Below are 27,555 nucleotides of genomic sequence, written 5' to 3'. Positions count from 1 at the left end.
TATCAGTATGATTGGTGATGTTGTTAACAAGCAACGTTGTTTACTTTATTGAAACTGCACATTGGGAGTACATTAAATATCTAGTGTACTCCCCTTTTGTATTCATTATCACTTTTCTAAATGCGGTTTTGGCGTTCCATACCAGGCCTTTCGCAAAATTCACGAAACATGGCCGAAGTTTCTGGTAAACGGCTGTCCATTGTTGTTATTTTAAGTTTTAGTATTGGAGTTGGAGTCGGAACAGTATTGGGATACAAGATATTCAGTTGGAGAAAGAAGAGATTACAAAACAAGCGATTTGAATTATCAAAACAAATTAAAGGCGTTAGCAATCAAATTGATTCACTATAAAGTCAGACGTAAGTAGGCTACCTATATGGCTGCTAGGCCAAGCGAACTGCATAAGTTGGGAAAACCCCGGGCTGTGTGACTTGACGGTGAAACTACAGAGTAGAGTAAAGTAGGCCTAGGCTTGTATACACGCGGTAGGGCCTACCCTAAACTCAAACATATTCATGATCTATCTATATTATGCGTGATCATTTTTTAGCACTAATTAATAATTTATTTTTTAAGAGAAATCAATTAAAAAATGCATTCAAATTAAATTAATAATATTAAAAAGGTTCCGCAAGTCCAAGCCTATTCATTATTAATATTAATTATTATTTAATATTATGTTTAATATAAATAAGCCTAGGCCTATATAGGATAGGTCTAGGCGTAGTTGGTTCTGTTTCGCACATGAGTTGTATCATGGAGTAATATTGAAGTTGAAATAAAAGACTGGTGCGAAGCGGAACTAGCTCACTGTTATTAATACATAATTAAACTTAATTGGTGCAGCGGCCATGCAAATCTGACCAGGCTGCTCTCTCTAGTACAGTAGATATAGCAAGGCATGAAGTGTGATGTGCATGTAAACTTGTGTTAACCAAAAATTATGGGAGAAAATCAGCCGTGTTGCAATTTTAAAGACCTGGTATTGGCAATCAACACTCCAGATATATACGTTCAACAAAGTGCCTAATTAATCTGCTGTAGCCTTACATACATGGATGGTTGAGTCACAAATTTCAAATCTCTCTGGTTGGTAACTATGTTATTACATGCTTGCCACCTTACTACTGTATTATGAGCTTCAGCATAATTTATATAAATTATTTAATTTTGTTTACAAATAACTGTTGCAGTTAAAGCCACAATATGACAGAGACATGTACAAAGAAATGCAAACGGATTCAGCCTACTGTATTGGTACATGGAGGAGCATGGACAATTCCTGATAGTGTAAGCAAGCCTTACGTCAATGGAGTACAGGAAGCTGTAAAGAAAGGTTATGAGGTTCTCTGTCGCAATGAATCTGCCGTTGATGCCGTCGAGGAAGCGGTCCGTTACTTGGAAAATGATCCAACGTTCAATGCAGGTAAATTAATTAATATACGGTATATAATCACAGTTTAATTTTAGGTTCTTTATTTTTTTATTTTCATAAATTAACTGTCTTTATGTTGTGAACAACAGTCAACTGAACATGTAATTTATTCATTTCTATCTGTACAATTGACTACTAACTATCTATCTGTACAGTTGACTACTAACTATCTATCTGTACAGTTGACTACTTCTATCTGTACAATTGACTACTAACTATCTATCTGTACAGTTGACTACTAACTATCTATCTGTACAGTTCACTACTTCTATCTGTACAATTGACTACTATCTATCTATCTGTACAGTTGACTACTAACTATCTATCTGTACAGTTGACGACTAATCTATCTATCTGTACAGTTGACTACTATCTATCTGTACAGTTGACTACTATCTATCTGTACAGTTGACTACTATCTATCTGTACAGTTGACTAACCTATCTATCTGTACCGTTGACTACTATCTATCTGTACAGTTGACTACTAACTATCTATCTGTACAGTTGACTAATCTATCTATCTGTACCGTTGACTACTATCTATCTGTACAGTTGACTACTGTCTATCATGTACAGTTGACTAACCTATCTATCTGTACAGTTGACTACTAACTATCTATCTGTACAGTTGACGACTAATCTATCTATCTGTACAGTTGACTAACCTATCTATCTGTACCATTGACTACTATCTATCTGTACAGTTGACTACTATCTATCTGTACAGTTGACTACTATCTATCTGTATCGTTGACTAACCTATCTATCTGTATCGTTGACTAACCTATCTATCTGTATCGTTGACTAACCTATCTATCTGTACAGTTGACTGACCTATCTATCTGTACCGTTGACTGACCTATCTATCTATGCAGTTGACTGACCTATCTATCTATGCAGTTGACTGACCTATCTATCTGTACAGTTGACTACTATCAATCTGCACAGTTGACTACTATCTATCTATGCAGTTGACTACTATCTATCTGTATCGTTGACTACTATCTATCTGTACAGTTGACTACTATCTATCTGTACCGTTGACTGACCTATCTATCTATGCAGTTGACTAACCTATCTATCTGTACCGTTGACTACTATCTATCTGTACAGTTGACTACTATCTATCTGTACAGTTGACTACTATCTATCTGTACAGTTGACTAACCTATCTATCTATGCAGTTGACTAACCTATCTATCTGTATCGTTGACTACTATCTATCTATGCAGTTGACTACTATCTATCTGTATCGTTGACTACTATATCTGTACAGTTGACTAACCTATCTATCTATGCAGTTGACTACTAACTATCTATCTGTACAGTTGACAACTAATCTATCTATCTGTACAGTTGACTAACCTATCTATCTGTACCGTTGACTACTATCTATCTGTACAGTTGACTAACCTATCTATCTGTACAGTTGACTGACCTATCTATCTGTACAGTTGACTAACCTATCTATCTGTACCGTTGACTACTATCTATCTGTACAGTTGACTGACCTATCTATCTGTACAGTTGACTAACCTATCTATCTGTACCGTTGACTACTATCTATCTGTACAGTTGACTAACCTATCTATCTGTACAGTTGACTGACCTATCTATCTGTACAGTTGACTACTATCTATCTGTACAGTTGACTACTATCTATCTGTACAGTTGACTACTAGCTATTGGTACAGTTGACTACTATCTATCTGTACAGTTGACTGTGTCTTATGTAATGTTTTCATCCATGCGACTAGTTCTACAGTATGTGTCTATAGACAATTACAGAATATGTTCTTATGTTCATACTTGTACATTGTTAAATAATATATAGTGTTTTTAAATATTGTAATTAATTATTTTTTATATGAAACGTTTTTATATATTTTTGTACAATTTTGTGAAAAGCACTCAAAATATTTTCCTATGTGGACGAAATAAAGTTATCATATCATATCATATCAGTATAGGCACACTGTCAACAGTTTAAATTTGAATACTGGCTGTACACTATCAAACTAGTCTGACAAAAAAGAGTGGTGTGCCTAAATATGGTAGGGATATGCCAAAATATGGTAGTGATATGCCCATATATAGGCACATAGGCATAAAATTTGAGCTTTACACATAAAATAACGTGTTAATCTTTTTTACAGGCACTGGGTCTGCTTTGAATATTGAAGGTGATGTTGAAATGGATGCCATTATTATGGAAGGGAAAAACCTACAATCAGGAGCAGTGACGTGTGTACAAAACATAAAAAACCCAGTATCATTAGCAAGATTAGTTATGGAAAAGGTATAAGCTATGTTCACATGCTCTTTATCTATTGAAACACAAATAAACACCTGTTATAGCTCTGTCTACACTATCAAACTAGATATTTTTTTATGATCTCTTTCCAGTTTCTCACTTTCTTATCACGCTTTCTTTTACAGACGGATCATACGTTACTTGCCGCTAAAGGTGCCAATCAATTTGCTACGGAACAAGGGATCGAACAAGTGAACACAGATGAGCTAGTTTGTGAAAAATCACTGGAAATGTCAAGGAAATATAACAAATATAGCGTAACAGTCAGTGACCAGTTTAGACAAGGGTAAGTGAAACCTCTAATTAGGGGACAACACCTTGTAACAATATCCTGAGTCAATAGGAACATCTTTTTTAGAGAATGGTATGTAGAGTAGAGTGTATAATTGTCCATTTTGATGGCCAATCATGGTTTTTGTGTGTAGGTGTAAGATAAAAGAAACTTATAGAATATTAGGAGATATTTTTTTGTTTTTCTTACTTCCTTTTAAGGAATGCATAGTGTACCACAAACTTTATAATTATTGTGGAAAATAATTTAATTTTGGTAATTTGTTAGGAAATGTCATGACACTGTTGGAGCTGTAGCAGTTGATGCGTCAGGAAACGTTGCTTGTGCAACGTCAACCGGCGGCATCACGGGAAAGCGAGTGGGACGAGTTGGAGATAGTCCATTGATAGGTACTGTATTATTAATAGATTTTTGAAAAAGAAATTATGATTTAATTGCAATTATTAAAGCTCTGTCTACACTATCAAACTAGTTTGACAAAAAAGGTGTGATTTGCCCAAATACTGTATGGTAGTGATATGACATCATCATGTTCATGGGCACATAACATTTTTTTGTCACATTAAAGTTTGATAGTGTAGATCAGGTACACTAGTATTTACCCATGCTCTGCCAGTGTTGACTGTATTTAAAAATGATGCGAATACATTATTTTTTGTCAGGATGTGGGGCATACTGTGACAATAACTTTGGTGCAGTATCATCAACTGGACATGGGGAGTCTATCAGCCGAGTGACGCTTTGTAGAACTATCATTGCACACATGGAACAAGGTAAGGATTTGTCACATGATTACGATTTGTCACATGGCCAGGATTTGTCACATGACCAGGATTTGTCACATGGCCAGGATTTGTCACATGGCCGGGATTTGGCACATGGATTTGACACATGGCCAGGATTTGTAACATGGCTGTGATTTGTCATTATGTTTAAGCCTGAATTTCAGCTCAAGTATAAGTATGACACACCATGTGTGTCAAAATATTTTTATAATTACCGTCTAGAGTGACCTACTCAATATTAAATCCTATTTTTACATTATAAAAATACTAAATTTGTACTCCGTAGGTTTGAGTCCTCAAGATGCAGCTGAAAAAGCACTATCATACATGACCACAAAAGTTCAAGGGTCAGGAGGAGTAATTGTTGTCAGTAACCAAGGTGATATTGGAATGTCATTTACAACTATAAGAATGGCTTGGGCATCTATGCAAGACGGTAGGGTTTGCTATGGACTAGATCCTGGACAAAAGATAGAAGCAAACAAGGGTTGATGTTTTTAACTAATTGCATTCTTTGTCTCTTAAAAATTCCAATAGTTTTATAATATTTTAATACGAAAATAACGTTTTAGTTATAGATACAGTATTAAATGGTAATCATAAAAATAAAATTGCACAATCAAGTTGATTATTGTTATGATAATTAGAATAGGTACTTAAGGAACTCCGACGACAGAAAGCCATGGTGGGCACAGATATCTGGAAAGTCCCAGGAGTCCTTTGTGGTCACCTTAACCTCCCAAAAAAGGTCTTTAATTAAACCTGGTATATCCATTGTTTACTTTGAAACTGCTATCTTTTATCACAATAATATGGGAAATTTTTATATAGCGCCCTCTATTAAGGTTTAGTGGTTATCTATGTTTGTTGTACAGTATTTTGAAATTGTTTTCCAGACTTGTTATAAAATAATGCCATGACTCCTTCTTTCCTGGTCTAACAGGGCCGTGCTACTGATTTTTCACATTTTCTCTTCGGTTACTAATCTAATAAAAATATATATTTATGCATAGTGTTCTGTGATAAAATCCTACAAAAAAAGTAAAAAAACAAGCTAATTTGCTACGTTTATGCCCCATATATGGTCATTATAATGTGTTGTTTTTTTTTTTATTGTTCCCCTCACATAGCCTCCACCGCTAATGTGCTCCTCAGCTGGTCTCAATATAAAAAGAACCATCTAAAATCAACAATTTATCAACTTCTGATTTTGGCATGTACTGTACATAAAAAATAAAGTGTTTTTAATAGTACAGAAACACAATACATGTGAAAATGTTATTAGAAGTAGCTGTATTGCATAAAATTCCATAAAATATTCTATAAAAAGAGGAAGTTATTGTATGATTCAGATATACCAAATAGTTTCCACAAACAATGTATGTAGTAAAATACTAATTGTCAATATCCGGTTGGTACCGTCATTATTTACATTTAGTCAATAAAAGAATTTGATGATGAAAGTGACAGAGTTTCTTTTGACTTAAAGTTCAAAGAACTTATTGTGAGCTCAATCCACTCTGTATACTATGCTATCTTTTTAAATTTTTTTTTTAAACATGAATTGTAGAAAAAAAAACGAAACAAAAGAAGATGATTATTATTGTGTACATACACAGTTTGTTTTATAGTAGTTTGGACCCAATTAAGTGTGTCTGATCACTTAAAAGGGGATTGGAGCCATTGTTTTGAAACATGTATTAAATTCCACTAATTGTTTGTTTCACAGAGTCTCCTGAGTTTCGGGTGTGTAGAAAGCGACGACCTCGAATTGGACGACCCGGGCGATTGGTCATTGTTAACCCAAATAATCAAATCACCTTACCCGCCGCTGAAAAAGGGGCCGTTTTGACCTGGTTTGCCATGTTTATGATATTTCGTGTGCTAATCGAGTCGAATGCAGTTTTAATGATGCACTCTTGGCGTTCCATATCTGTTCGTTTGTTCGTGTCGACACATTCAGTATCAAATGGCGATATTTCTGTATTTTTTCAGTCAATTGCTTGCTTGCGAGTATTATATAAGGTATGGTTTAAAGATCTTTGGCTATGTTCGGCTTCGGGATGTTATACCACACTTAGGCCTAGGCTAGGCTATAGGCTAGGGGTCGTCGGTTTCGTGTTATGGGTCGTCCAATTCTAGGTCGTCCAATTCGAGGTCGCCCGGGTCGTTGGGGTCGTCCAATTCGAGGTCGTCGCTTTCTACACACCCCCCCCCCCCCCTGAGTTTCACTTAAAATTCTTTATTCATACAAAATGATAAATATAACAAATAATATGTAATACTGTTTATCGCAGGATGCTTTGGGATACCTCCATGCTTTGGGACTACCAAAAAAAATGCAGGACACATTTGAAAAAAGAATGTACAATTTATAAAGTTACAAATTAGAATCTAAATTACAATTTCTATATTTAGAGGAAAACATTAAAAATTACACATAAAAATGAGATGTTTCATTTTGTTTTTAATTTAGGCCAATTTTTTTTTATTTATTTATTTTTATTATTCTAATTAAAATAGAATTTAATTGATTGAATTTCTAATAAAATATTATTGTAAAAAAAACGTGCGTAGGAGTTCCTGCTCATTAATTTGGTTCGATCAATACATAATAATGTATCTATAAGCTACCAATAATAGTCACATGGTTTCTAGTATGACGAACATTTTCCGTTTGCGTTCCATACCTCGTGTATAAAAAGCGATGATGTGATGTGCTGACGACACAACAACAAGAAGGGGGGGTGTGTGTGCGGCGGAGAAACATTCGCGTATTTTTGAAAAAACATTTAAAAAAATACAAATGACCCGATTTTGGACACAGACACGTTATCTCGTATACCGAAACTTTCTAACGAAATGGAGAAACAAGAGAGAGTTGTTTCAGGTGAGTTTTTTCAGACAAATTACCTAATTTGAATAAATCTAGGCCTATATGCTAGGCTAGGCCCTCATCGTCGCATCGAGATGTCACATGTGTGTGCATAGCGCTAGTAGTAGGCGGTCGTCGCTGTCATCTAGCTAGGCCTATGTGTAGCCCTAGCTAGGCCTACTCACTAGTGCATTAAACCACTGTTATAGAGTTATAGGCCTAAGACCTGAATATAATTGTAAAATATACAGAAAGACACTTCAACGGTTCATTAGGCCTATATATTTTTTTAAAGTTCTCGACACTGCATTTTAAAAGAGATGCTTATTAATTAAAAAGGTAGGCCCAGGAACCCTGGCAGGGTCTAGTCTAGAAAAATCAAATTGAATTTACGCAGTCTACACATGGAGGTATAGGCCCTGTCACGCCAAAATCAGTCCGGGCCAAAATCGGTCCGGCGGACCAGTTTTGGCTGCCAAAATCAGTCCGGGGGACCATTTATGGCTGCCAAAACCTGTCCGGCCGGACCAATTTTGGCCGCCAAAACTGGTCCGGCCTGGATAAAATCGGTCCGGGCAGTAGGACTGTTTTTGGCCGCCAAATATGGTCCGGTCTTACAAATATATGGTGCGCAATATGAGTCATAATGTATATATCATTTAAAAAAAAGGCCATGATTAGTCATTATATTGAAAACTATGGGTTTTATTTGTTATTTTAATATTATAAATTAAGCCTGTTTTTTATTATCATTATTAGTAGTAACTCATCAATAATTAGTACTAATTGTTAGGCTTTTTGTATACAATATGTATCTCTGCCTGTTTTTAATCCATTTTGTTCTTTTTTAACATCTTCGTTTCCCCATGATGTTAAAAACAATTTAATTTATTAATTAAATGTATGGTTAATCAATCAATATATCAATTCAATACAATTATTAGAAAAAAATTATCCAATATTGATTAGGCTGAGGAAAAGGAAAAAGGCCTCAATCATAAATCAAATCTAGCTGGCAATATCAGCGTCTCATACCCGTTCATGTGAGTGTGTGGCAGGCCGAAATATGAGTGAACACCTAAGTCATGTTTTTAGATAAAATACATTTATTTATAGTATTTATCCGACAAGATAACTTACTAATATATATCATGGGATATTTTTATAGCCATAAACAATTTAAAACAGCATCATAGGCCTAGTAATTCAATTAAAATCGACAGAAGAAAAGCCCGGACCGATTTTGGCAGTGGCGGACTGCTTTTGGCCACAATTTTAGAGCCAAAACTGGTCCGGCCGGACCGATTTTGGCCCCGGACCATATTTATCGTGACAGCCCTACTATAATTAGTCCAACCTTGGTAATTCGCTTTGTATGTATTGAAACTTAGCATAAAAATAGCAGATTGACACTCCCAAGTTTACGATCGTCGATGTAGTGTGTGATTATAGTCAATTTACATTTTATGATTGTATAGGCCTAGGAGTTTAAACAAACAAAACTTGAACGTAATAGTTCAAAAGGTCAGATTAAGAGTGCTGTTGGCTTTCAATTTGTTTACTAATAAATTAAATCGTTTTACTATTATATTTTTATTACTGAAACCTACTATGATATACAGTATATTCTCTTCAGTTTTATAGTATCTTAATTTTTAGTTTGGCCGGGCTTTTGAATACATTAATACATTACACTCCTCAACTCAACACATTCTGTGCTATACTGTAGGTGTGCTGTTGGTATCTTAATGTACAGAAATTTACCAAGTGGGCTGTATGTAAATCACGCACCTCAAGGACATTTTTAGGACAGTGTTATTAAGCTAGTGATAGAACTCCTAAGCCTCAAAAGACAAGGCCTGGTTTAAGAAAAAAGCTGTTCTTAGTACACAGTAGAAGTGCTGGGTAGAGTTTGTCAAGTCTAACTTTCTCATTTCCACTAAAATTTTACAATTATTACTAGTTAGCACTCTCGGTCTCAAATAAAAAGATTGAAGAACAATTCTGTCACCCACCACTAACTTTTGTGTACACCCTGTATCCCATTTTTGTCACCAAAGGAACAATAATGTTCAGTGACCAAAATGAGAATATTAAAATTTGGGAAAATTTGATTTTTTTTTTGTGGAAAATTTGACCATTTGACTACTGTATGTTTTAAAAACCGGAATAAGTGAACTTTTTCAAATCCTGACGTTAGATATTTGATAAATACTCTGTATAAAGTTTGAGAGTTTTGGATTTTTTTTCTTTTGCAATTAATTGCATTTTCATGCGTTCACTTTATACATCATACCACGCACTTTAATTGCAATATAGATGCCATATAATTTGATCAGTGTCCAGTAATTTATTGTTCAATTAAGTTATATGGCAGATGGTGATTATTATCAGGGTGTTTTCACTCTTCCCTGTTTATTATTGTGAGCAAAGTTCAACCATGGAGCTATCATAATAATTTTCAGTTCCATTGTTGAAAAATACTATAGAATAGTTACAATTTGCTGTATGCTGTATAAAGCTGGTTTTCCACTAGGATGCAACGCAAGGATGTACAGCGCAATGCAAGTGATTTGACCAATGATGGATTATTCTAAGTAACGCTTGTCATTGTTCAAATGGCTTGCGTTTGCGTCTATGTTCTTGCGTTGTGTCCTATTTTAGTGGGAACCAAACTTAAGTTATCATACAGTATGCATAGGAAATAATTTAGTTTTAACTACAGCTGTAAATTGATAATTTGCTCTAAAACACTGGAGCTTGCAGTGCCCTTTGTTTCACTTCCTACACATTGTAATCCCAGATTTATTTTTCTTGTATGGGAACCATTTTAACAGTTCACTATAGTTCTTTACTCATTTTACTATTTATATTGTCTTGGCTGTTGTATTGTATTTTTAATAGAGGAATTAAAATAAATGGAGTAGTGTTACAATTTTAACATTTAATTTTAAAAATTAATAATTTTGTTACATAGGAAGTGTTTCTACCAATGTTACTCTTGTGTAACCTTGCAACGATCCGGTACTCCACCCAACCAGACACACAACCAGCTATCCCAGAATTCCAACAATATGACTTGTTTTCCAACTCCTTTATGGGGCCATTTTTGCAACCAATCGGCGTTGCTCCCAACTCTCCAGAAATCGAGGCCCTGTTGACAAAAGCTACAGAATTAGCACCGTATCTGAATTTCATTTATTACGAAAATGAAACACAACTCCTGAAGGCGAAGGAAGATTCAAATTTAACAGGACATGGTATCGTGTTTGCCGACAATTTTCTAAGTAATTTAAGTTACACCATACGAACAGATAAAAACAGCGTTCCATCGACTGCTGATGGTTTCACCAATGAAGGTATGTAATCCTTTTTGCATATTAAAGTCTGTTTAACCCATTATTTATGGTTTTTAGCGCCATAGTTCACCTTTCTTTCTTCAAATGTTGGTTTAAAGATTTAAATTGAGTTGTTGGTAGATTAGGAATCCTTAAGACTATTGTAGAATTCATTCCAATTGGAGGCCATTGTTTGACCCCATTTTGGTCACCATCTTGGATATCTTTTTACTCAAATTATAAACCATGTATACTGTATTGCTATGTGTTTTGATTTCCAAATTTCTCATTATTTTTCAGGAACTTGTCGCATTTTAGCACTTGACCAACCACCAATGGTAAATTGTCCTGCTACTGGATATCTCTATTCTGGGTTTTCCGCACTTCAGGTCATTCTTGACCATGCCATAATTCTGGTAAGTTTTTAAATTCTGATATATCAGGTCCCAGTTGTATCATAAATTGAGGGAGTTGGGGGGTATCATATCAATTTTACCAGCTTAGGTGGTCTTTCATCATACTTTAGGCGTCCTTTTTTTAACATCCATATTTGGAAGCTCCAATAAATAATTCTATTATAAAAGCTATGAATTTAAATTTTGTTATTGTTATGTTTGTAGATGAAATCTAACAAAACTGTTACAGAAGTGCCGTTGCCAAAAATATTTACGCAAATGTTCCCAAAAGGTGAATACCCAGGATCCCCATCAGCCTTGCAAACCACCACGGCTGTCTATTTTGTTCTGTCTTATTCTCCTTTTATCGTCGCACTTTTGGCTAAAATTGTGAATGAGAAGGAGAAGAAATTGACCCAGTCACTACAAATGATGGGGATGAGAACAGGTCCATTTTGGTGAGTATGAATTTAAAAATAAAAAAATAAATAAAAAGAAGAGTATTCATTTTTGGGGAGGCTTTGGCTTTCTTGGATTTTTCCCATTTGTTTTTCCAAAATTTGTAATTACTGAAAAAATAAAAGCTTTGTAATTGAAAAATGAAATAAATTTTTTATTTGTTGATGGATTGATTGATTAAAGATGGTAATGCAATGAAAGTTCTTTTGAAAAGTTTCTACCTTTAATTTCAAGCTCAGCTATTTTTTGTTTAGTTTAACTTGTTTTTCTTATTTTAGGACGGCCTGGTTCATTGTGTACTGCATTATGATTGCCTTTGTGTCCATATTTGGCATTGGCTTCGGCAAGGCTATTACAGTTTTTCCGGACGGAAACTTCTTCCTTCTATGGCTCTTGCTAATGCTATACGGTATTTCAAGTGAGTTTTCCATCAAATCAATGTATTCACGGACACAAAATAAGACACAGATGTTGTTTTCAATGCTAATGCACTTGTCAATTGTATGACCAGGGAGTTGTTAACTCCCTGGTATGACCCACTATATGACCCCCAGGTCATGGGTACATTTACAAATAATTATTTACGCCAAATATATATTGAATGTTTTTGATGTTTTAATTGAAATAAAAATAACTGTTATATATTATGTTATCTGCTTCATTATCTCACCACATTAAAAAAAGACAACTGCAAAGATATTCTCAACCTAATTGATTTAAGCTCTGTCTACACTATCAAACTTTATGTGACAAAAAAATGTGATGTGACCATATAATGGACACAATGGTATCATATCACTACCATATTTGGGCATATCATTACCATATTTGGGCATATCACACTTTTTTTGTCAAACTAGTTTGAAAGTGTGTACAGAGCTTTATACAATTTGTACTGCAAAAGTTACTTTACTAATTTTCTTGTCACTCTTTTAGCTGTAAACCTGGCTTTTATGCTAACACCGTTCTTTAACAAAGCCACGGCAGCCGGTGCCTTTGGCGGCTTCATGGTCTTCTTAATGGCTATTATATACGTACCAATCGGTTTGATTTCTGGAATCCCAGTAGCAGTTAAATGGGTTCTATCTCTGTTTTCCCCTATTGCGGTTTCACTTGCTCTGGATATGGTAAGTTTTCTCATCATCCTAAAAAAAATTGTTGTGTATTTTTTGTTGAATATGTCATTTTAAAGTTTCATAATAGTTATTCAATTTTATCAAATACTGAATAGAAACAAAATTATTTACCTGAAAAAAAATGTAATGTAAAGCAAAAAATACTTTTTATAAGTGAAATAATTAATTTTGTTGTTTTTTTTTACAAAAGTGAATCAATTTATTAAAATTGCAAAATTGCCTATTCAAGTCTCATTTTTCATGTTTTGAGGGACAATACAATACTTTGTTTTGAAGTTCTAATTGTGTAATTTGTATTATTTAATAATTACATATTTTGCTTTAAATCCAATAGAATACACAATTAATATAAATTCATTGAATTTTTTTTCTTGAATTTAACAGGCTGTACTGCTTGAGATAGAACAAGATGGTTTGACCTTTGACAGTTTGAATGACGGGGAATTCCCAATGTACGCATGTTTTATCATGCTCAGTGTGGACGCTCTCTTGTATTTTCTTCTTGCTGTTTATTTTGATAATGTTATCCCATGTAAGTTTAAAGCTCTATCAAACTTTATGTGACAAAAAAATGTGATGTGCCCATATATAGACATGATGATGTCATATCACTACCATATTTTGGCATACCACTACCATATTTAGGCACATCACACTTTTTTTGTCAAACTAGTTTGATAGTGTAAACAGAGCTTAACAGTTGTTATATTAATCAATACTATGTGTGGAATAGTGAATGTTTTAATATCCCCTCACAAGCTTAGTTCAAACACAGCAATGTAGACAGAACACATAAGCGAAAGTTAGGATGAGCCATCGCCTTGTAATTGCTTATTACTTACAGTGGACTGTCATTGCGTTGCGTTCCAAAAATAGAAAAAAATTATTAAATTTAATTTTAACTTGTTTTCTCTCTTTTTTCGATCAAAAGCTGAGTATGGCCAAACAAAAGACCCATTTTTTTGCTTCAGGCCGTCGTTTTGGAGCAGCAAAGAACAGTACAGACAAGTTAGGCATAATTCAACTGCATCCGTTGCTCAAAACGATCATGAAGACGACGTGGAGGAAGTCCCGCCAGATGTCAAAGGTCGCCAGTGTATCAGGGTCAACAATATTGTTAAAGAATTTCCTGGGAAAAAGAAGAAACCACCAGTTAGAGCTGTTAATGGTAAAATTATGAATTATAGAATATGAAACGTGGTGAGACAGGTGCTTGACCTTTGACATGGTCACCTAAAATGTATATAAACCAATACAATAATTTTTAATGTATATAACACAAGAACCTCTCATTCGGGACACCTCTTTTCATTCAATTTTTTAGCACCGTCACGTTTTCTTGATTTCACAGGCTTATCGTTGGAGATCTACGAAGGTCAAATAACTTGCCTTCTTGGACACAACGGTGCCGGAAAAACTACCCTCGTCAACTGCTTAACCGGAATGATGCCATCAACGTCTGGATCCGCTACAATTTACGGATACGATGTTACGAACCCGCTGGAGATGGATACTATTCGTACGATGACGGGCGTGTGTCTTCAGGAGGACACACTGTTTGATTATTTGTCCCCACGAGAGCATCTATCGATTTATGCCGGTTTGAAGGGCGTGCCGAAAGAAGATATTGAGAAAATAGTATGAAAAATGTTCTATTGATAAAATATAAACCTCTGCAACAACATTAAACCCCACTTATTTTGTTATAGCAGTGAAAAAATGTGATGCGCCCATATATAGACATGATGATGTCATATCACTACCATATTTTGGCATATCACTACCATATTTGGACAGTACGTCACACTTTTTTTGTCAAACTAGTTTGATAGTGTAGACAGAGCTTTACACGTAAGGTGTTGGTGAGAGTGTTGTGTTTTATTATATTTTTGATGATGATGTCTCCCCACCCCCTCTTATCAAGAACAAATAAAATATATCTGTTAAATTTTTTTTTTCTTTTGATGATATGTAACTACTAATTTAGTTGAGTGCTTTTTGAAAATCTTTTGATTTTTAACTTTGCTTTATTTTTAGGTTGATCAAATATTAAAAGATGTTGATTTACATAAGCAAGGCGCCACACACGCCAAGGATTTGAGTGGCGGACAAAAACGCAAATTATGCATGGGAATTGCACTCATCGGAGACCCTAAGGTAAATCATTTTAATAATAATTTAAATTTTAGTAATTGAATCAATACATGCCAAATTGTTTAAGATTTAAATTATTTTAGGAAAATACCATAAAATGTGTGGAGTGGGCTTGATTTGTGTCCACCTAATAGCTAGCCTTTATGTCAACTACAGCGATTTTAAATTCATTTTAAATCCTCGCCAACTGTGACTGTGAGTGACTAAATAATGAAAGAATGTTCTGGATCTAAAAGCTGAAAATAAATAATAACACTTTGCATATTGCATTATTCAATTTAATATTAAACTTAAATTATTAGTTAATTTTTTGCTTTTTCTTTATAATTAATTAATATCAACATATCTGTTACAGGTGGTTATTCTGGATGAGCCGACAAGCGGAATGGACCCGTACTCGCGACGTTGTATTTGGACGCTTTTGAAGAATAAGCGAGAAGGGCGTATCATTCTATTGACCACGCATTTTATGGATGAAGCTGATATATTAGCAGGTCAGTCAGCAATCATAGGATATGACATCATCATGTCCATATATGAGCACATCACGTTTTTTGTCACAAAAAGTTTGATAGTGTAGACAGAGCTTAAGTTTGTCAGCTTATGAGTTAACAATTCATTCAATTCAATTCATCTTTTATTAAGTCTAGTTCATATAAAAATAAAAATCAGAAAATCTTTGTTAATACACTGAAGTTAAAAATACATGGAACATTTTTAAAAGAATAGAAAAGTACAGACAATTTTTAATTTGTAAAAAATTATTTATATATACAATAAAAAAAACAAATTAAAAAAATTTATACAAATTTTACATTTATTTTATTTATATTTATTTTATTTATATTAATTTTTTTTTATTTATCAGTAGATATTTATTATTTATAATATTTTTTTCTTCTTTTCTTACAGATCGGAAAGCTATTATCAGTAATGGTAAACTACGTTGTTTTGGCTCTTCCCTCTTCCTCAAGAATCGATTTGGCATTGGTTACAAGCTCGGGTAATTGTACTTTTTTATTCATTGTCTATAATTACTATTCTACGTACGAGAGCGCCTTGGGAAAGAATGTTTACGTGATCACTAATAATTAAATACTTGTTGTAAGCGTTAAAATAGGAATTATAATAATGAATAGTCATTTTTCATTTTCTTACCCAGCATGGTGACAGAATTGAGTTGTAATCATGATGCTGTGAAGGACCTTATTGTGTCAAAGGTCAGTGATGCAAAGGTCATAAGGTCACATGGTATGGAGCTAACATTTCAGTTGCCTCTGAAAGATATGAACTTTTTTACAGGTATTTTGAAATATTTTTTGTGTTCGATGAGAAAAACATTAATTATTTGTTTTGTAACACAAAAAACAACCAAATTAAAATACTGCTTTTATTTTTAATTAATTGATCAGAGCTCTTCAAAGAGCTTGAATCGAAAAATGAAAATGGTGAAGAAAAATCCAAAATGCTCGGCATCCAAAGTTATGGCGTCTCCATGACAACACTTGAGGAAGTGTTTCTGAAAATTGGCGAGGAAGCAGATTTAGAGAAAGAGCGTGCAGATGGAGGATTGGTGAACGACGGGATTGTTGCAGATGGTAAATTTGATTAAATATGTATTGTCCCCCATAAAAGAAAAAGAAAAGTGAAGATTAATAAAATACTTTAAATAGGCCATTTTGCAGTTATTCACTTTTATAGAAAGAAAAACCAACTAGCATTTATACTTACAAATCATAGCATATTAAATGGAGTGTGTAAATTTTTTTTTTAACTAGACCGTTCAGGTGGACATGAATTAATTGGTGAGGTTCATGCAAATGACACTGTCATCGATCTTCAAGAAGACGTCGTTCTTGACTCGACAACATTGGCAAAGCATCCTATCAAACCAACATTCAAGGAACAGTTTAAAACCCTTGTTTGGGTCTTTAGGACCCTTGTTATACGAAATCCGTCGGTATGTAATCCTAAGAAATTGTGAACAAATAGAACATTTTGTTTTATAATCTATTTCTATAAGTCTCCCATATAACCCTACTGTATAAATTACACCTTTTACATTAGGGAGTTTTCGATTTGCAACGGCCGATGACCTACATAGGTCAGGTAAATTGATGGTCATCGGTTGTCGACACTGTGTTGAGCTAAGAAATACACTCCAATATCTCTGCATGTGCACAATGGATTAACTAGATGTACTTTAGTCGTTGTCATCGATCTTCGCAAATCAAAGCTCTCTACGGCCAGAAAATATGAGACACAATGATGACCAATGTAATTAAAATGTTACTCAGATTTCTGAACCACCTGGGTTGTTATGTAGAATGTGAAAACAACTCTGCGTATCTTTTCTAAGTTGGTTGCTATCCTTGCTCATGATAATTTAAAACATAAATTTGCAAATATACTTAACCCAAGTTACTTATCTTTAGACTTACTTTGTGCGATTTATTATGCCAAACATTTACATGGTGATCGGTGTTGTCATGGTTCTGGTGCTCCCATCTAGTACCAATAATGACCAGAATCCGGTAAAGATTAATCTACCAGCTGATCTGTATTTGCAAAATCTCACAGGCTTACCAGAATCCAAAACAGAATTGCTGTATCAAAACTCTACAGGTTGGTTGTAATTTTAGTACATATCTACGCATATGTACAGTATGTTCTAATAGTAAACACGCGCCATAAGTAGTAAGTAATCCAATCAGATTGTTTGAAAGCACTTGCGTACTGAAGGCGTTTAGTATGCGTTCGATTGAGTTTGCGGCAATTTTTTTAATGAGCAAAGTGCTATTCATGTCGGTTGAAATTGAAAGCCCTCTACGGCCAGCAAATAAATGAAATTATGTCAATTTTTCTATATACAAATTGTTGTCCAAATTCTACTTTTATAGGTCATAATATTAATGACCTGCTGTCGCAGTTTGACCAATTGAATATCAGGAGCGCATGGACAGAAAGCTTGGACACGTTGATGGCCGATGCCCCACATCACCAGGCTGTCAATGTCAACAACATTGTAAGAATCTAATTCTCATTTGAATAATAAATATGTGACTCATGGCTACTTACAGGAGCTGTACGAAAATTTGAATAATAAATAAACGACTCATTGCGGCTGTATAAGAAAAGTTTTTCTGTTATACGTACATATTCATGTTGTACCAAAACAAAAAGACACTACATCTGGGCTTTACTCATCATCTTCCTGTTTACCATGAGGGATATTTTTTGTAATTCATCAAGGGCCGAAGAGAGGACTAAAGGCCTGTAAAAACAACTTATGTTTTGTAATATAACCCCCTCCCGCCTCCCCTCTCCACCCTTCTTTTTTATATAATTTTTAGTATAAAATATTATAAGTTGTGGATTCTCCACTTAAATCACTGAAACATAACCATTTTTACTGTCATCTTTTATTTCTATTTTAGAGCAATTCGTTCGTAGTGCATTACAACGACACGGCCATTCACTCGTTACCAATCCTCATCAACATTCTTATGAACTCCCTCTACAGTATGCTGGACATTAGCAGCGAGGACATCAGTGTGTCTACGCAGGACTTCCCGTCCACCGGCTCAGACGACTATACGTTCAATGGAACTGTCTTTCTCGCGATTTTCTTTGCCCTGTCGCTCAATTTAATCCCACCATATTTTGCCGTCGATAAAGTTAAAGAACGTGAGGTAACTTTGCAATTCAAACACAAACCTCCCATGTCTTCTGAGATTTTTTTTAATAGCGCCCTCTGTATTTAAAAAGTATAGTGCCCTGTACGGTTTGGTCCCGATTTGTAAAGCATCTTCATATTCCAAGTTGGGACCTCTGTTGATTTCTTGCATGCATGAAATAAATAATTTGTTTGTAATATTATTCCTATTGATTGAATTGAGATTGAATTCAATGTTTCCAACATTTTCTATTTCGTTGTAGTTGAAGATAAGATCGCAGATCCGTGTGTCCGGGATAACGGTGAACACATACTGGTTTGCCTGGCTGGCCGTTGACGTTGCATTCTACGCTATAGCGTGCGTCATCGGTTTCATCGTGATTCTCGCCTTTCAAGTGGATGCCTTTTTACGAGCTGGTGCTATTGTTACGTTTATAGTGTTACTTATCGTGTACCTGCCCGTTTCCACGATTGTCGCTTTTTGTGTCTCGTTTTTGTTTGATAGTTTTGAGTCGTGTCAGGCTGTTCTTCCGTCAATATATTCATTAGTAAGTTTCAATTAGAAAGATAGAATAAGTAACTATAATCTCATGCCCTAACTTAGGTTAGATTCAGACACAAGACTCTTGTAAATCCTCTATTAATTGCATAATAATTCCACCACTGTCTTTTAGCCAAATTTCTTACCTATGTCCTCTGAGACTGTACTTGGTCATAAACGGTAGTGTCCACTTAATAAAGGTTACTCCTGTATTGTTGTATCCGAAAGAAAGGGTTCTACTATAGTTTAATTGTTTTAAGAATTTCTATTTTTTTTTTTTTTTTAATCTTAATTGTGTATATTTTGTTGTTTAGTTTCCAACAGCCTTAGCTGCCCCTGTCATAGCGCTAGACCTGACTGGTTCATATTCACTTGCTGGTGGACTTCATCTTCTCTTCAGCTTCATATTCCCGCCCTATGCAATCTATGGTGGAATCTATTACATTGTTAGGGTGAGTTTATTGGTATATATTTTTAAAATCTAATAGCAAAAGTGTCTTTTCAGTGGAACCATCATATCCTATTAGCCTCTGCTAAGGTGCAATTTCTCCCGAATCATTGTGGATATGGAGAAAAAATATCCCGTTATTGTATAGATTTATTATTTAAGCTCTACTACTCACTCCTGGTCATGCCTGAGTAAGCATCAATTATTCTTAATATTTCTCAGATTTATGAATTTGCAAATATTACACAAACTACAGATGAGCTTAATTTTGCGGATTACCTCAAATTTGATGCATATATTGTCCCAACAATTCTAATTGTAAGTACATATCAAAACATTTTTTTTTGTTATTAATTTTTATGATGTTAAGATAGATATAATATTGATTATTTGGTTATGGATCTTGTAAAAATGATTCTACTGCAGTTACTGCAGTAACTATATTTTGTGTACTCTTTAACCTGTAATTTAGCAAGCTTCTTTGTAGGTAAGTTATTGCTACCGCTTAAATTACATTTCTTTCTTCTTTTAGTGGTCCTTTTTGTTTGATTTTATTTGTTCATTATTAAAATTATGTCTTCATTTCTCTCAATTTACAACATGATATGATATTAATTATTTTTCAGCTTATCTTGGACTTTGTGGTTTTGTATTTCTTTCTACGCTGGTGTGAAATAAGAAAAACTGGTGGAGATTGGAGAGATGCCTTCTTTTGCATGTAAGTTTTTAAGCTAGTTTTCAACTGTTGTAAATACATATGTTAATATATCTTGCTCAGTGGTGTTTGCTTAAGTTGCTTAGTGGGTTAAGCTTGGCACAGGTTCAACCATCGACCATAGTTCTGGTGGCAGCTAAACAACCTTTCCACACCTGTACACAATTCAGCCCAGTTACAGTAGGCTGAGGTTATTCCTCCTTTCATTTAATTTTTTTTTTTAAATAAAAAAATGAATGCACTTTACTTTATCAACCATGCCTTGTTATTTTCACAGCTCAGCTGAAAAAAAGTATAGTAAGATAAATAAAGACGTAATACCGGATGAAGATGAAGACATCATAGAGGAAAGAAAGAGAGTTAAAGACATTCTACAAAATGATAAGGTACTGTAATATATTTATTTATTATAGATTGTTATACTAATACATTATATATTAGAAGATGTGTGAAAGAGACACCATTGAGACCCAAGAATGTTCCCCTTATTAGGAGTGTCTGTGTATGAAAACATACATGGGACTGGTTGCACCATAAACATGCAAATACAAGGGTATGTTAAAATATAAAGAATTGGTTATCTTTGGTTTTTTTTACTTAAGAAAAATAGTTGTTTTTCCAGACTTCTGTGTTGGTGGTGAGTGATCTTCGACGAGAGTTTGTCAAAAGAAAAGACAGAAAGAGCAAAGTTGCTGATAATTCTAATACCAAGGTTGCCGTAAGGAATGTGTCAATGGCTGTGAGCAAGGGTGAGGTTCTTGGTCTTCTGGGGCCAAATGGGGCGGGAAAGACGAGCCTGATGAACGTAGTCACAGCAGACATTGAGCCAACCAAGGGCCAGGTAATGTCATAGCACTACCATATTTTGCCATGTCACTACCATATTTGGGCACATCACACTTTTTTTGATAGTGTAGACAGAGCTTTAGAAAAGAAGTTTTACAACTGAGTAGGGAGAACCTCGAAGAAGACTCAAAAAAAGAGACAAGCTTGTAAGATTTAGAAAATCCTGAATGTTGAAAAAAATGTGCTCATTGGGTAGTGATAAATAATATATTTTTTTTCCCCCTCAGGTAAGAGTTGGAAAGAATGATATTGCATCGTCTTTGAGCGAAGCCTACCAATCAATGGGATTCTGCCCTCAAGTGAACCCGCTATGGCCCGACTTGACAGTGCGTGAACACTTAATGACGTACGGACATATTAAAGGACTTTGCAGAGATGATGCGACTACCATCAGTAGCCAGTGAGTTTGAGCAGTTTTATATAAATATGATACTGTATTATTTAAAGATACTAGATAATAATGGTGTTTTTTAGTTGGGGTAACATTCTGGGCAAACTGGGCCAAAACGTCTTCGTCGACATGAGCTGAAACATCTTGGACAACCTGGGCCGAAATGTCCCAATTTCTGTTGGTGAAACTTAGCACAAATCACTTATGGTTGTATTGCATTGCTTATTTTTTAGCTACATGGATGGACTGAAGATTACAGAACATGCTGATAAAAAGACGAAAGAAATATCAGGAGGAACAAAGAGGAAGGTACAGCATATCAATAATAAAATGTGATGTGCCCAAATATAGTAGTGATATTCCCAAATATAGTAGTGATATGCCCAAATATAGTATTGATATGACATCATCATGTCCATATATGGGCACATCACATTTTTTTGTCACATAAAGTTTGATAGTGTAGACAGAGCTTAACACCCAATATTCACTGTCTCCCAACCCATCTAAATTATATTAAACAAACATTAAATTGATTATGTTATGTTCAGATTCCTCCAAATGTGTCCAATGTCTTATAATATAAACAGTTATCATGTTTTTAATTTCTAGCTTTGTTTTGCACTGAGCATGTTGGGTAATCCTGAGATAATCCTGATGGATGAGCCCTCTACTGGAATGGATCCTTCTTCGAAACGATTTTTATGGTAAGTCAAATGCAGCATCACAGTTTCTTAATAAAGCATAAAAATGTTGAGTAGCTTATTTTTGTCTGTAATTTTATTTAAAATTATTAATAAATTTATCATAAAGCTCTGTCTACACTATCAATCTTTATGTGACAACAAAATGTGATGTGCCCATATATGGACATGGTGATGTCATATCACTACCATATTTAGGCACATCACATTTTGTTGGTAGTGTAGACAGAGCTTAAGATGTGATTTGTTGTATTTATAGGAACACCATAATTTCATGTTTTCAAGAAAATCGTGGTGGAGTTTTGACGACTCATTCTATGGAGGAAGCCGATGCCGTGTGCTCCAGAGTGGGAATCATGGTAGCTGGACAACTAGAGTAAGTCTCTCTCGGACTGAACAATTTTGTTCGCTTTTCTAAACCCAGTGCATCTTTCGGATGAGTAGGTGGTTACCCCATTGTGTTTTGTTTTGATTAATTTAGGCTTAATGCCAAGTATATCCATAAGCGAATTCATTCATTATCCTTCTTAAATGTGGAAATCCTGTTAAAAAGACAAACATATACACAAGATGCTCTACATAAACAAAGTCTTATTACAAGTCTTTGGGAGTGGAGTTATAATTTGTCATTAGAAAAAATTCTGTCACGGACAGGACTTGAACCCTTGGATTGGTAGCCAAGCGTCATAACCACCAAGCCACTGGACCATCTCAGCCCCTGTTATTCATAATAGGCGCCTCAATTGAGGACAAATAATATGTCTGTTTTTAGATGTTTGTGAATCTATTAGTGTTAAGTATATCTTAAGTAACTTTAAAATATGTTTTTAGATGTTTGGGGACTACCCAGCACCTCAAGGACAAGTATGGCGGTGGATATCTGTTAGAGGCCAAGCTCAACATGAGTGCTTTCGTACGAGAAGAAGGAGACACGACTACACTCCTCGAAAACAAACTCAAAGCGTTCATTCAGCATGTCCGCACTTTTTTTCCTGGAGCGGAAGTCATTGAGTGTTTTTCGGAACGTGTGACTATAAAAGTGCCGCAGGACGAAGTGAATTCGTTGGCGAAAGTGTTTGAAATCATGCAAGAAGGTAAGTTATAACATGCCTGATCCTTGCCACAATGAATTAACTTGACTTTGTTTGGTTGTCGGTCTTCGCAAATAAAAAATTGTTACATTTCTTGCAGGCAAATCTAACTTTGAAATTGAAGAATATAGTTTTAGTCAATCTACACTTGAACAGGTTGGTATTTGGTTTTATAATGCACTAGCAAAATAGCCACCAGCCCAGAGTTTATTTTATTTATTTATTCCTTTCACTGATACATAAAAAAGCTGCACTGAGGAGCTATCGCCAAAGGGCATGTCTCTTCAACTTAACTAGGCTTAAGAACTGAAACAGACCTTTGGTTTAATCAACATTTTGATAATTGTTATGAATTTATTTTGAAGGTATTCATTGAGTTTGCAAAACACCAAGATGAACTGGAAGTTGAAGACGAGCCAGAAGTTGAGAATGAAATTCATCGATCAAGACGTGTCCAACCCAAACCTCAAAGACAGTTCTCAACACTATCAGCTACCAATACAAACTTGTAGACTGATTACCGATGTCAATCGAGGGCTCCATCAGACAAAATCTGAATTCAACCTGTGTGTTACTTAAATTTTCTAATTTAGAGAGCTCACAGTGGTGTAACAGAGCTTAAGGGCCCCAAAACATGACCAGTCCAATGCAATTAAAATTATCGTAGGAGGAGATAGGAAAATATGAAGCCTCCTCGTATTATTGTGTGCGGGTATTTTTCAAGATGGACATCCATTAGACCGTGTACACCACAAAATTTCCAAATTTGTTTTCGCAAATCCAATGTTACGCAGACAACAAAATTGCGCTACCCTTTCCACTACAAAAAGAGCGAATAGCTTAAATTTTTTTGTTTTGTTTCGTGCCTGCCAAGATTTTTGATTCGCACAAGTGGTCATGAATGCGTCAGTTCATTTGGGTGCGCAATTTTTGTTTTCGCAAAAAGTAGAAACAATTCGAACTACCAATTTCACTGAAAAACTCAAGGATTTATCGCAGAGAGGGATTTGGAAGATGGAAACATGGATATGTATGCGTATAAGCCGACGCTTTCAATTAGTGCGAACTAAAGACGATTCATATTTACATTAATTTCATTATATTAATATATTATTGTTAAAATTCATTCCATTGTATAGTTGACCATTCTATAGTATAGTTGACCATTCTATAGTATAGTTGACCATTCTATAGTATAGTTGACCATTCTATAGTATAGTTGACCATTCCATTGTATAGTTGACCATTCTATAGTATAGTTGACCATTCTATAGTATAGTTGACCATTCTATAGTATAGTTGACCATTCTATAGTATAGTTGACCATTCTATAGTATAGTTGACCATTCTATAGTATAGTTGACCATTCCATTGTATAGTTGACCATTCTATAGTATAGTTGACCATTCTATAGTATAGTTGACCATTCTATAGTATAGTTGACCATTCTATAGTATAGTTGACCATTCTATAGTATAGTTGACCATTCTATAGTATAGTTGACCATTCTATAGTATAGTTGACCATTCCATTGTATAGTTGACCATTCTATAGTATAGTTGACCATTCTATAGTATAGTTGACCATTCTATAGTATAGTTGACCATTCTATAGTATAGTTGACCATTCCATTGTATAGTTGACCATTCTATAGTATAGTTGACCATTCTATAGTATAGTTGACCATTCTATAGTATAGTTGACCATTCTATAGTATAGTTGACCATTCTATAGTATAGTTGACCATTCCATTGTATAGTTGACCATTCTATAGTATAGTTGACCATTCTATAGTATAGTTGACCATTCTATAGTATAGTTGACCATTCTATAGTATAGTTGACCATTCTATAGTATAGTTGACCATTATAATAGTATACTTAAGTTGACCATTATAATAGTATATAATTATACAGGGTTTGTTGTTGTTCTTTTATATCTGTAATTTTATAATCAATTATAATCGATAATCGTGTATACATCGTTTATGTAGATAAAATGTGTACATATTTTTAATTGTTTAATATATTATATAAAGTGCAATTCGGTAAGTGAATGTACTTGTGATTTTTAATGAAATATATTTAAAATTATACAGTTTTTTATTTAATCTAAATATATAACATTTTTCTATAGTAGCTAAAACCAAAAAGTAGAATCATAAAATGCTGTACTTAATTTTTATATTAATTTTTATATTTAGTAACAGTCTATATTAGTGTAATATTTATATTCATTTACTAATTAATGTTATTCTAATTCAACACTCCATTCTTCGCCATGATTTCGTAGTATAAATAAAGTGTTTTGAGAAATAATAAAACTACCTTGCGATGTTGCTCAAATGATTATTTATTCAACTTTGTTTTACAAGAGGGTAGCTCTAACAGCTGTATTACAGCAGTACAGCTGACTTGAAGAGGCCCTCTTAAAAGAAAATACAACATTTTACGGCATTTAATTGAACATAAAGATACAGGAGGATTCATAAAAGTTAAAATTCTCAAACAGATTTAAAAAAAAACAATATTGATTGAGATTTGAACCAGAAATTTGCTTTTGTGATGCACAGGTGCTTTATCAATCGATCACTATCGTAGACGTAGAATTCTGGGATAGCAATATGAGTTGCCAAAAATCACAGAATGCCAACAGAATGAAGACGATGATAATTTAGACCACGACATAACGTTGGATGAAATAAAAAAAGCATTTAATTCTCAAAATAGTGGAAAAGCTCCCGGCATTGATGGAATGAATTTTGAATTTTTGCTAAACGCCCCCAACATTATTTTTGATATTTTAAAAATTCTTTTTAACGCCATATTTTTAGTTGAAAAATTTCCCAAACAATGGGCAACAAGCTTAATCGTTCCAATTTTTAAAAATGGAGATAAAAACAAACCTGAAAATTATAGAGGTATTTCTTTAATTCCAATCCTAGGAAAAATATTTTTAAATATTCTTAATTCTAGGTTAACACAATTTACAAATAGTAAAAAGTTAATTCATGAGGAACAAGCAGGCTTTCGTAAGGGATATAGAACGACAGATAATATATTCATTTTAGATACCCTCATCTCTAAATACTTAGATAAAAAGTGGGGTAGGATTTTTGTTTGTTTTGTTGATCTTAAACGTGCCTTTGACTCTATAAATCATACACTTTTACTACATAAGTTGAAATGTATCGGTGTTTCAGGCAGAATGTTACACATAATAAATTCCTTATACCAAAACTTATCTGCTCATGTTAAAATTGGCAACAAACTTAGTCCATCTTTTAATTGTTCAATTGGAGTACAACAAGGTTCTCCGTTGTCGTCTTTACTCTTTAATATTTACATTAATGATTTGAGTGGTATACTTAATCAGGTAAACGATTTCATTCAAATTGGAGATTGTCATATGAATCATCTTCTTTATGCAGATGACTTAGTGCTTGTTAGTGATACGGTGAAAGGTCTCCAAAAATTAATAAATAAACTTGAACTTTATTGTGATACTTGGAAACTTACTGTAAACACTACAAAATCCAAAATTATGGTTTTTAAAAATGGCCGCAATTTAAGGAACATTGAAAAATGGAAGTATAAAAATATTCAATTAAAAATTGTTAATTCGTATAATTATCTTGGTGTTATTTTTAGTTCAAATGGTGCATGGAACAACTCAATGCAACATAATCAACAAAAAGCAAATCAAAGTTTATTCTGCTTAAAATCATTCATTTATCGTAACTTATCTTTTCTTCCAATTAATACATGGAACAATATTTTTGATGTGAAAATACTTCCTATTTTAACGTATGGAAGCGAAATCTGGGGAATGTCAGATAGCACAAACATTATAGAAAAAACACATACTAAATTTTGTAGATATTTATTGCAAGTTGGAAAAAATGCACCAAATGCCGCTGTTACTTCTGAGTTAGGTAGATTACCACTTTCTGTGGATT

At 34.2% G+C, this 27,555-nt stretch overlaps 2 protein-coding genes across 4 annotated transcripts; both read left to right on the top strand.

Annotated features, from left to right (window-relative positions):
- Positions 1-168: 168 nt before the first annotated feature.
- Positions 169-7,040, top strand: LOC140061080 (isoaspartyl peptidase/L-asparaginase-like). Of its 3 annotated transcripts, none has more exons than XR_011847402.1 (8): positions 169-359; positions 1,194-1,426; positions 3,594-3,736; positions 3,877-4,037; positions 4,311-4,432; positions 4,706-4,816; positions 5,115-6,985; positions 7,019-7,040. XR_011847402.1 is itself a non-coding variant. In XM_072107506.1 (7 exons), the coding sequence occupies exons 2-7, from the start codon at positions 1,207-1,209 to the stop codon at positions 5,318-5,320; spliced, it is 963 nt and encodes a 320-aa protein (XP_071963607.1). In that variant the 5' UTR covers positions 169-359; positions 1,194-1,206; the 3' UTR covers positions 5,321-6,999. The 3 variants fall into 3 exon arrangements, 1 of the variants encoding a protein (XP_071963607.1); XR_011847403.1 differs by lacking the exon at positions 169-359 and adding an exon at positions 929-1,089; XM_072107506.1 differs by lacking the exon at positions 7,019-7,040 and having other exon boundaries at positions 5,115-6,999.
- A 535-nt stretch (positions 7,041-7,575) lies between these two features.
- On the top strand, positions 7,576-24,552 carry LOC140061201 (cholesterol transporter ABCA5-like). Its single transcript, XM_072107712.1, has 31 exons — positions 7,576-7,718; positions 10,681-11,062; positions 11,342-11,457; positions 11,662-11,894; positions 12,174-12,313; positions 12,832-13,022; positions 13,416-13,563; positions 13,963-14,199; positions 14,383-14,669; positions 15,069-15,188; positions 15,541-15,679; positions 16,098-16,188; positions 16,348-16,487; positions 16,598-16,783; positions 16,964-17,145; positions 17,621-17,810; positions 18,086-18,210; positions 18,623-18,877; positions 19,125-19,409; positions 19,717-19,854; positions 20,073-20,168; positions 20,477-20,568; positions 20,843-20,951; positions 21,188-21,406; positions 21,639-21,811; positions 22,036-22,111; positions 22,415-22,509; positions 22,766-22,882; positions 23,338-23,600; positions 23,698-23,753; positions 23,963-24,552. The coding sequence occupies exons 1-31, from the start codon at positions 7,635-7,637 to the stop codon at positions 24,107-24,109; spliced, it is 5,112 nt and encodes a 1,703-aa protein (XP_071963813.1). The 5' UTR covers positions 7,576-7,634; the 3' UTR covers positions 24,110-24,552.
- The last annotated feature ends 3,003 nt before the right edge of the window (positions 24,553-27,555 follow it).

The sequence above is a fragment of the Antedon mediterranea genome, chromosome 10, assembly GCF_964355755.1.
Source record: "Antedon mediterranea chromosome 10, ecAntMedi1.1, whole genome shotgun sequence".
Classification (NCBI taxonomy): domain Eukaryota; kingdom Metazoa; phylum Echinodermata; class Crinoidea; order Comatulida; family Antedonidae; genus Antedon; species Antedon mediterranea.
This window is presented reverse-complemented; position numbering and strand designations above follow the sequence as displayed.

Excerpts from the sequence above, each read along its gene's own strand:
- LOC140061080 (XM_072107506.1), top strand. The coding sequence starts at position 1,207 with ATGACAGAGACATGTACAAAGAAATGCAAACGGATTCAGCCTACTGTA. Across the intron at positions 1,427-3,593 it reads TGATCCAACGTTCAATGCAG|GCACTGGGTCTGCTTTGAAT; the intron begins GTAAATTAATTA and ends TCTTTTTTACAG. Across the intron at positions 4,817-5,114 it reads CATTGCACACATGGAACAAG|GTTTGAGTCCTCAAGATGCA; the intron begins GTAAGGATTTGT and ends TGTACTCCGTAG.
- LOC140061201 (XM_072107712.1), top strand. The coding sequence starts at position 7,635 with ATGACCCGATTTTGGACACAGACACGTTATCTCGTATACCGAAACTTT. Across the intron at positions 20,169-20,476 it reads TTGTCCCAACAATTCTAATT|CTTATCTTGGACTTTGTGGT; the intron begins GTAAGTACATAT and ends ATTATTTTTCAG. Across the intron at positions 23,754-23,962 it reads GTCAATCTACACTTGAACAG|GTATTCATTGAGTTTGCAAA; the intron begins GTTGGTATTTGG and ends TTTATTTTGAAG.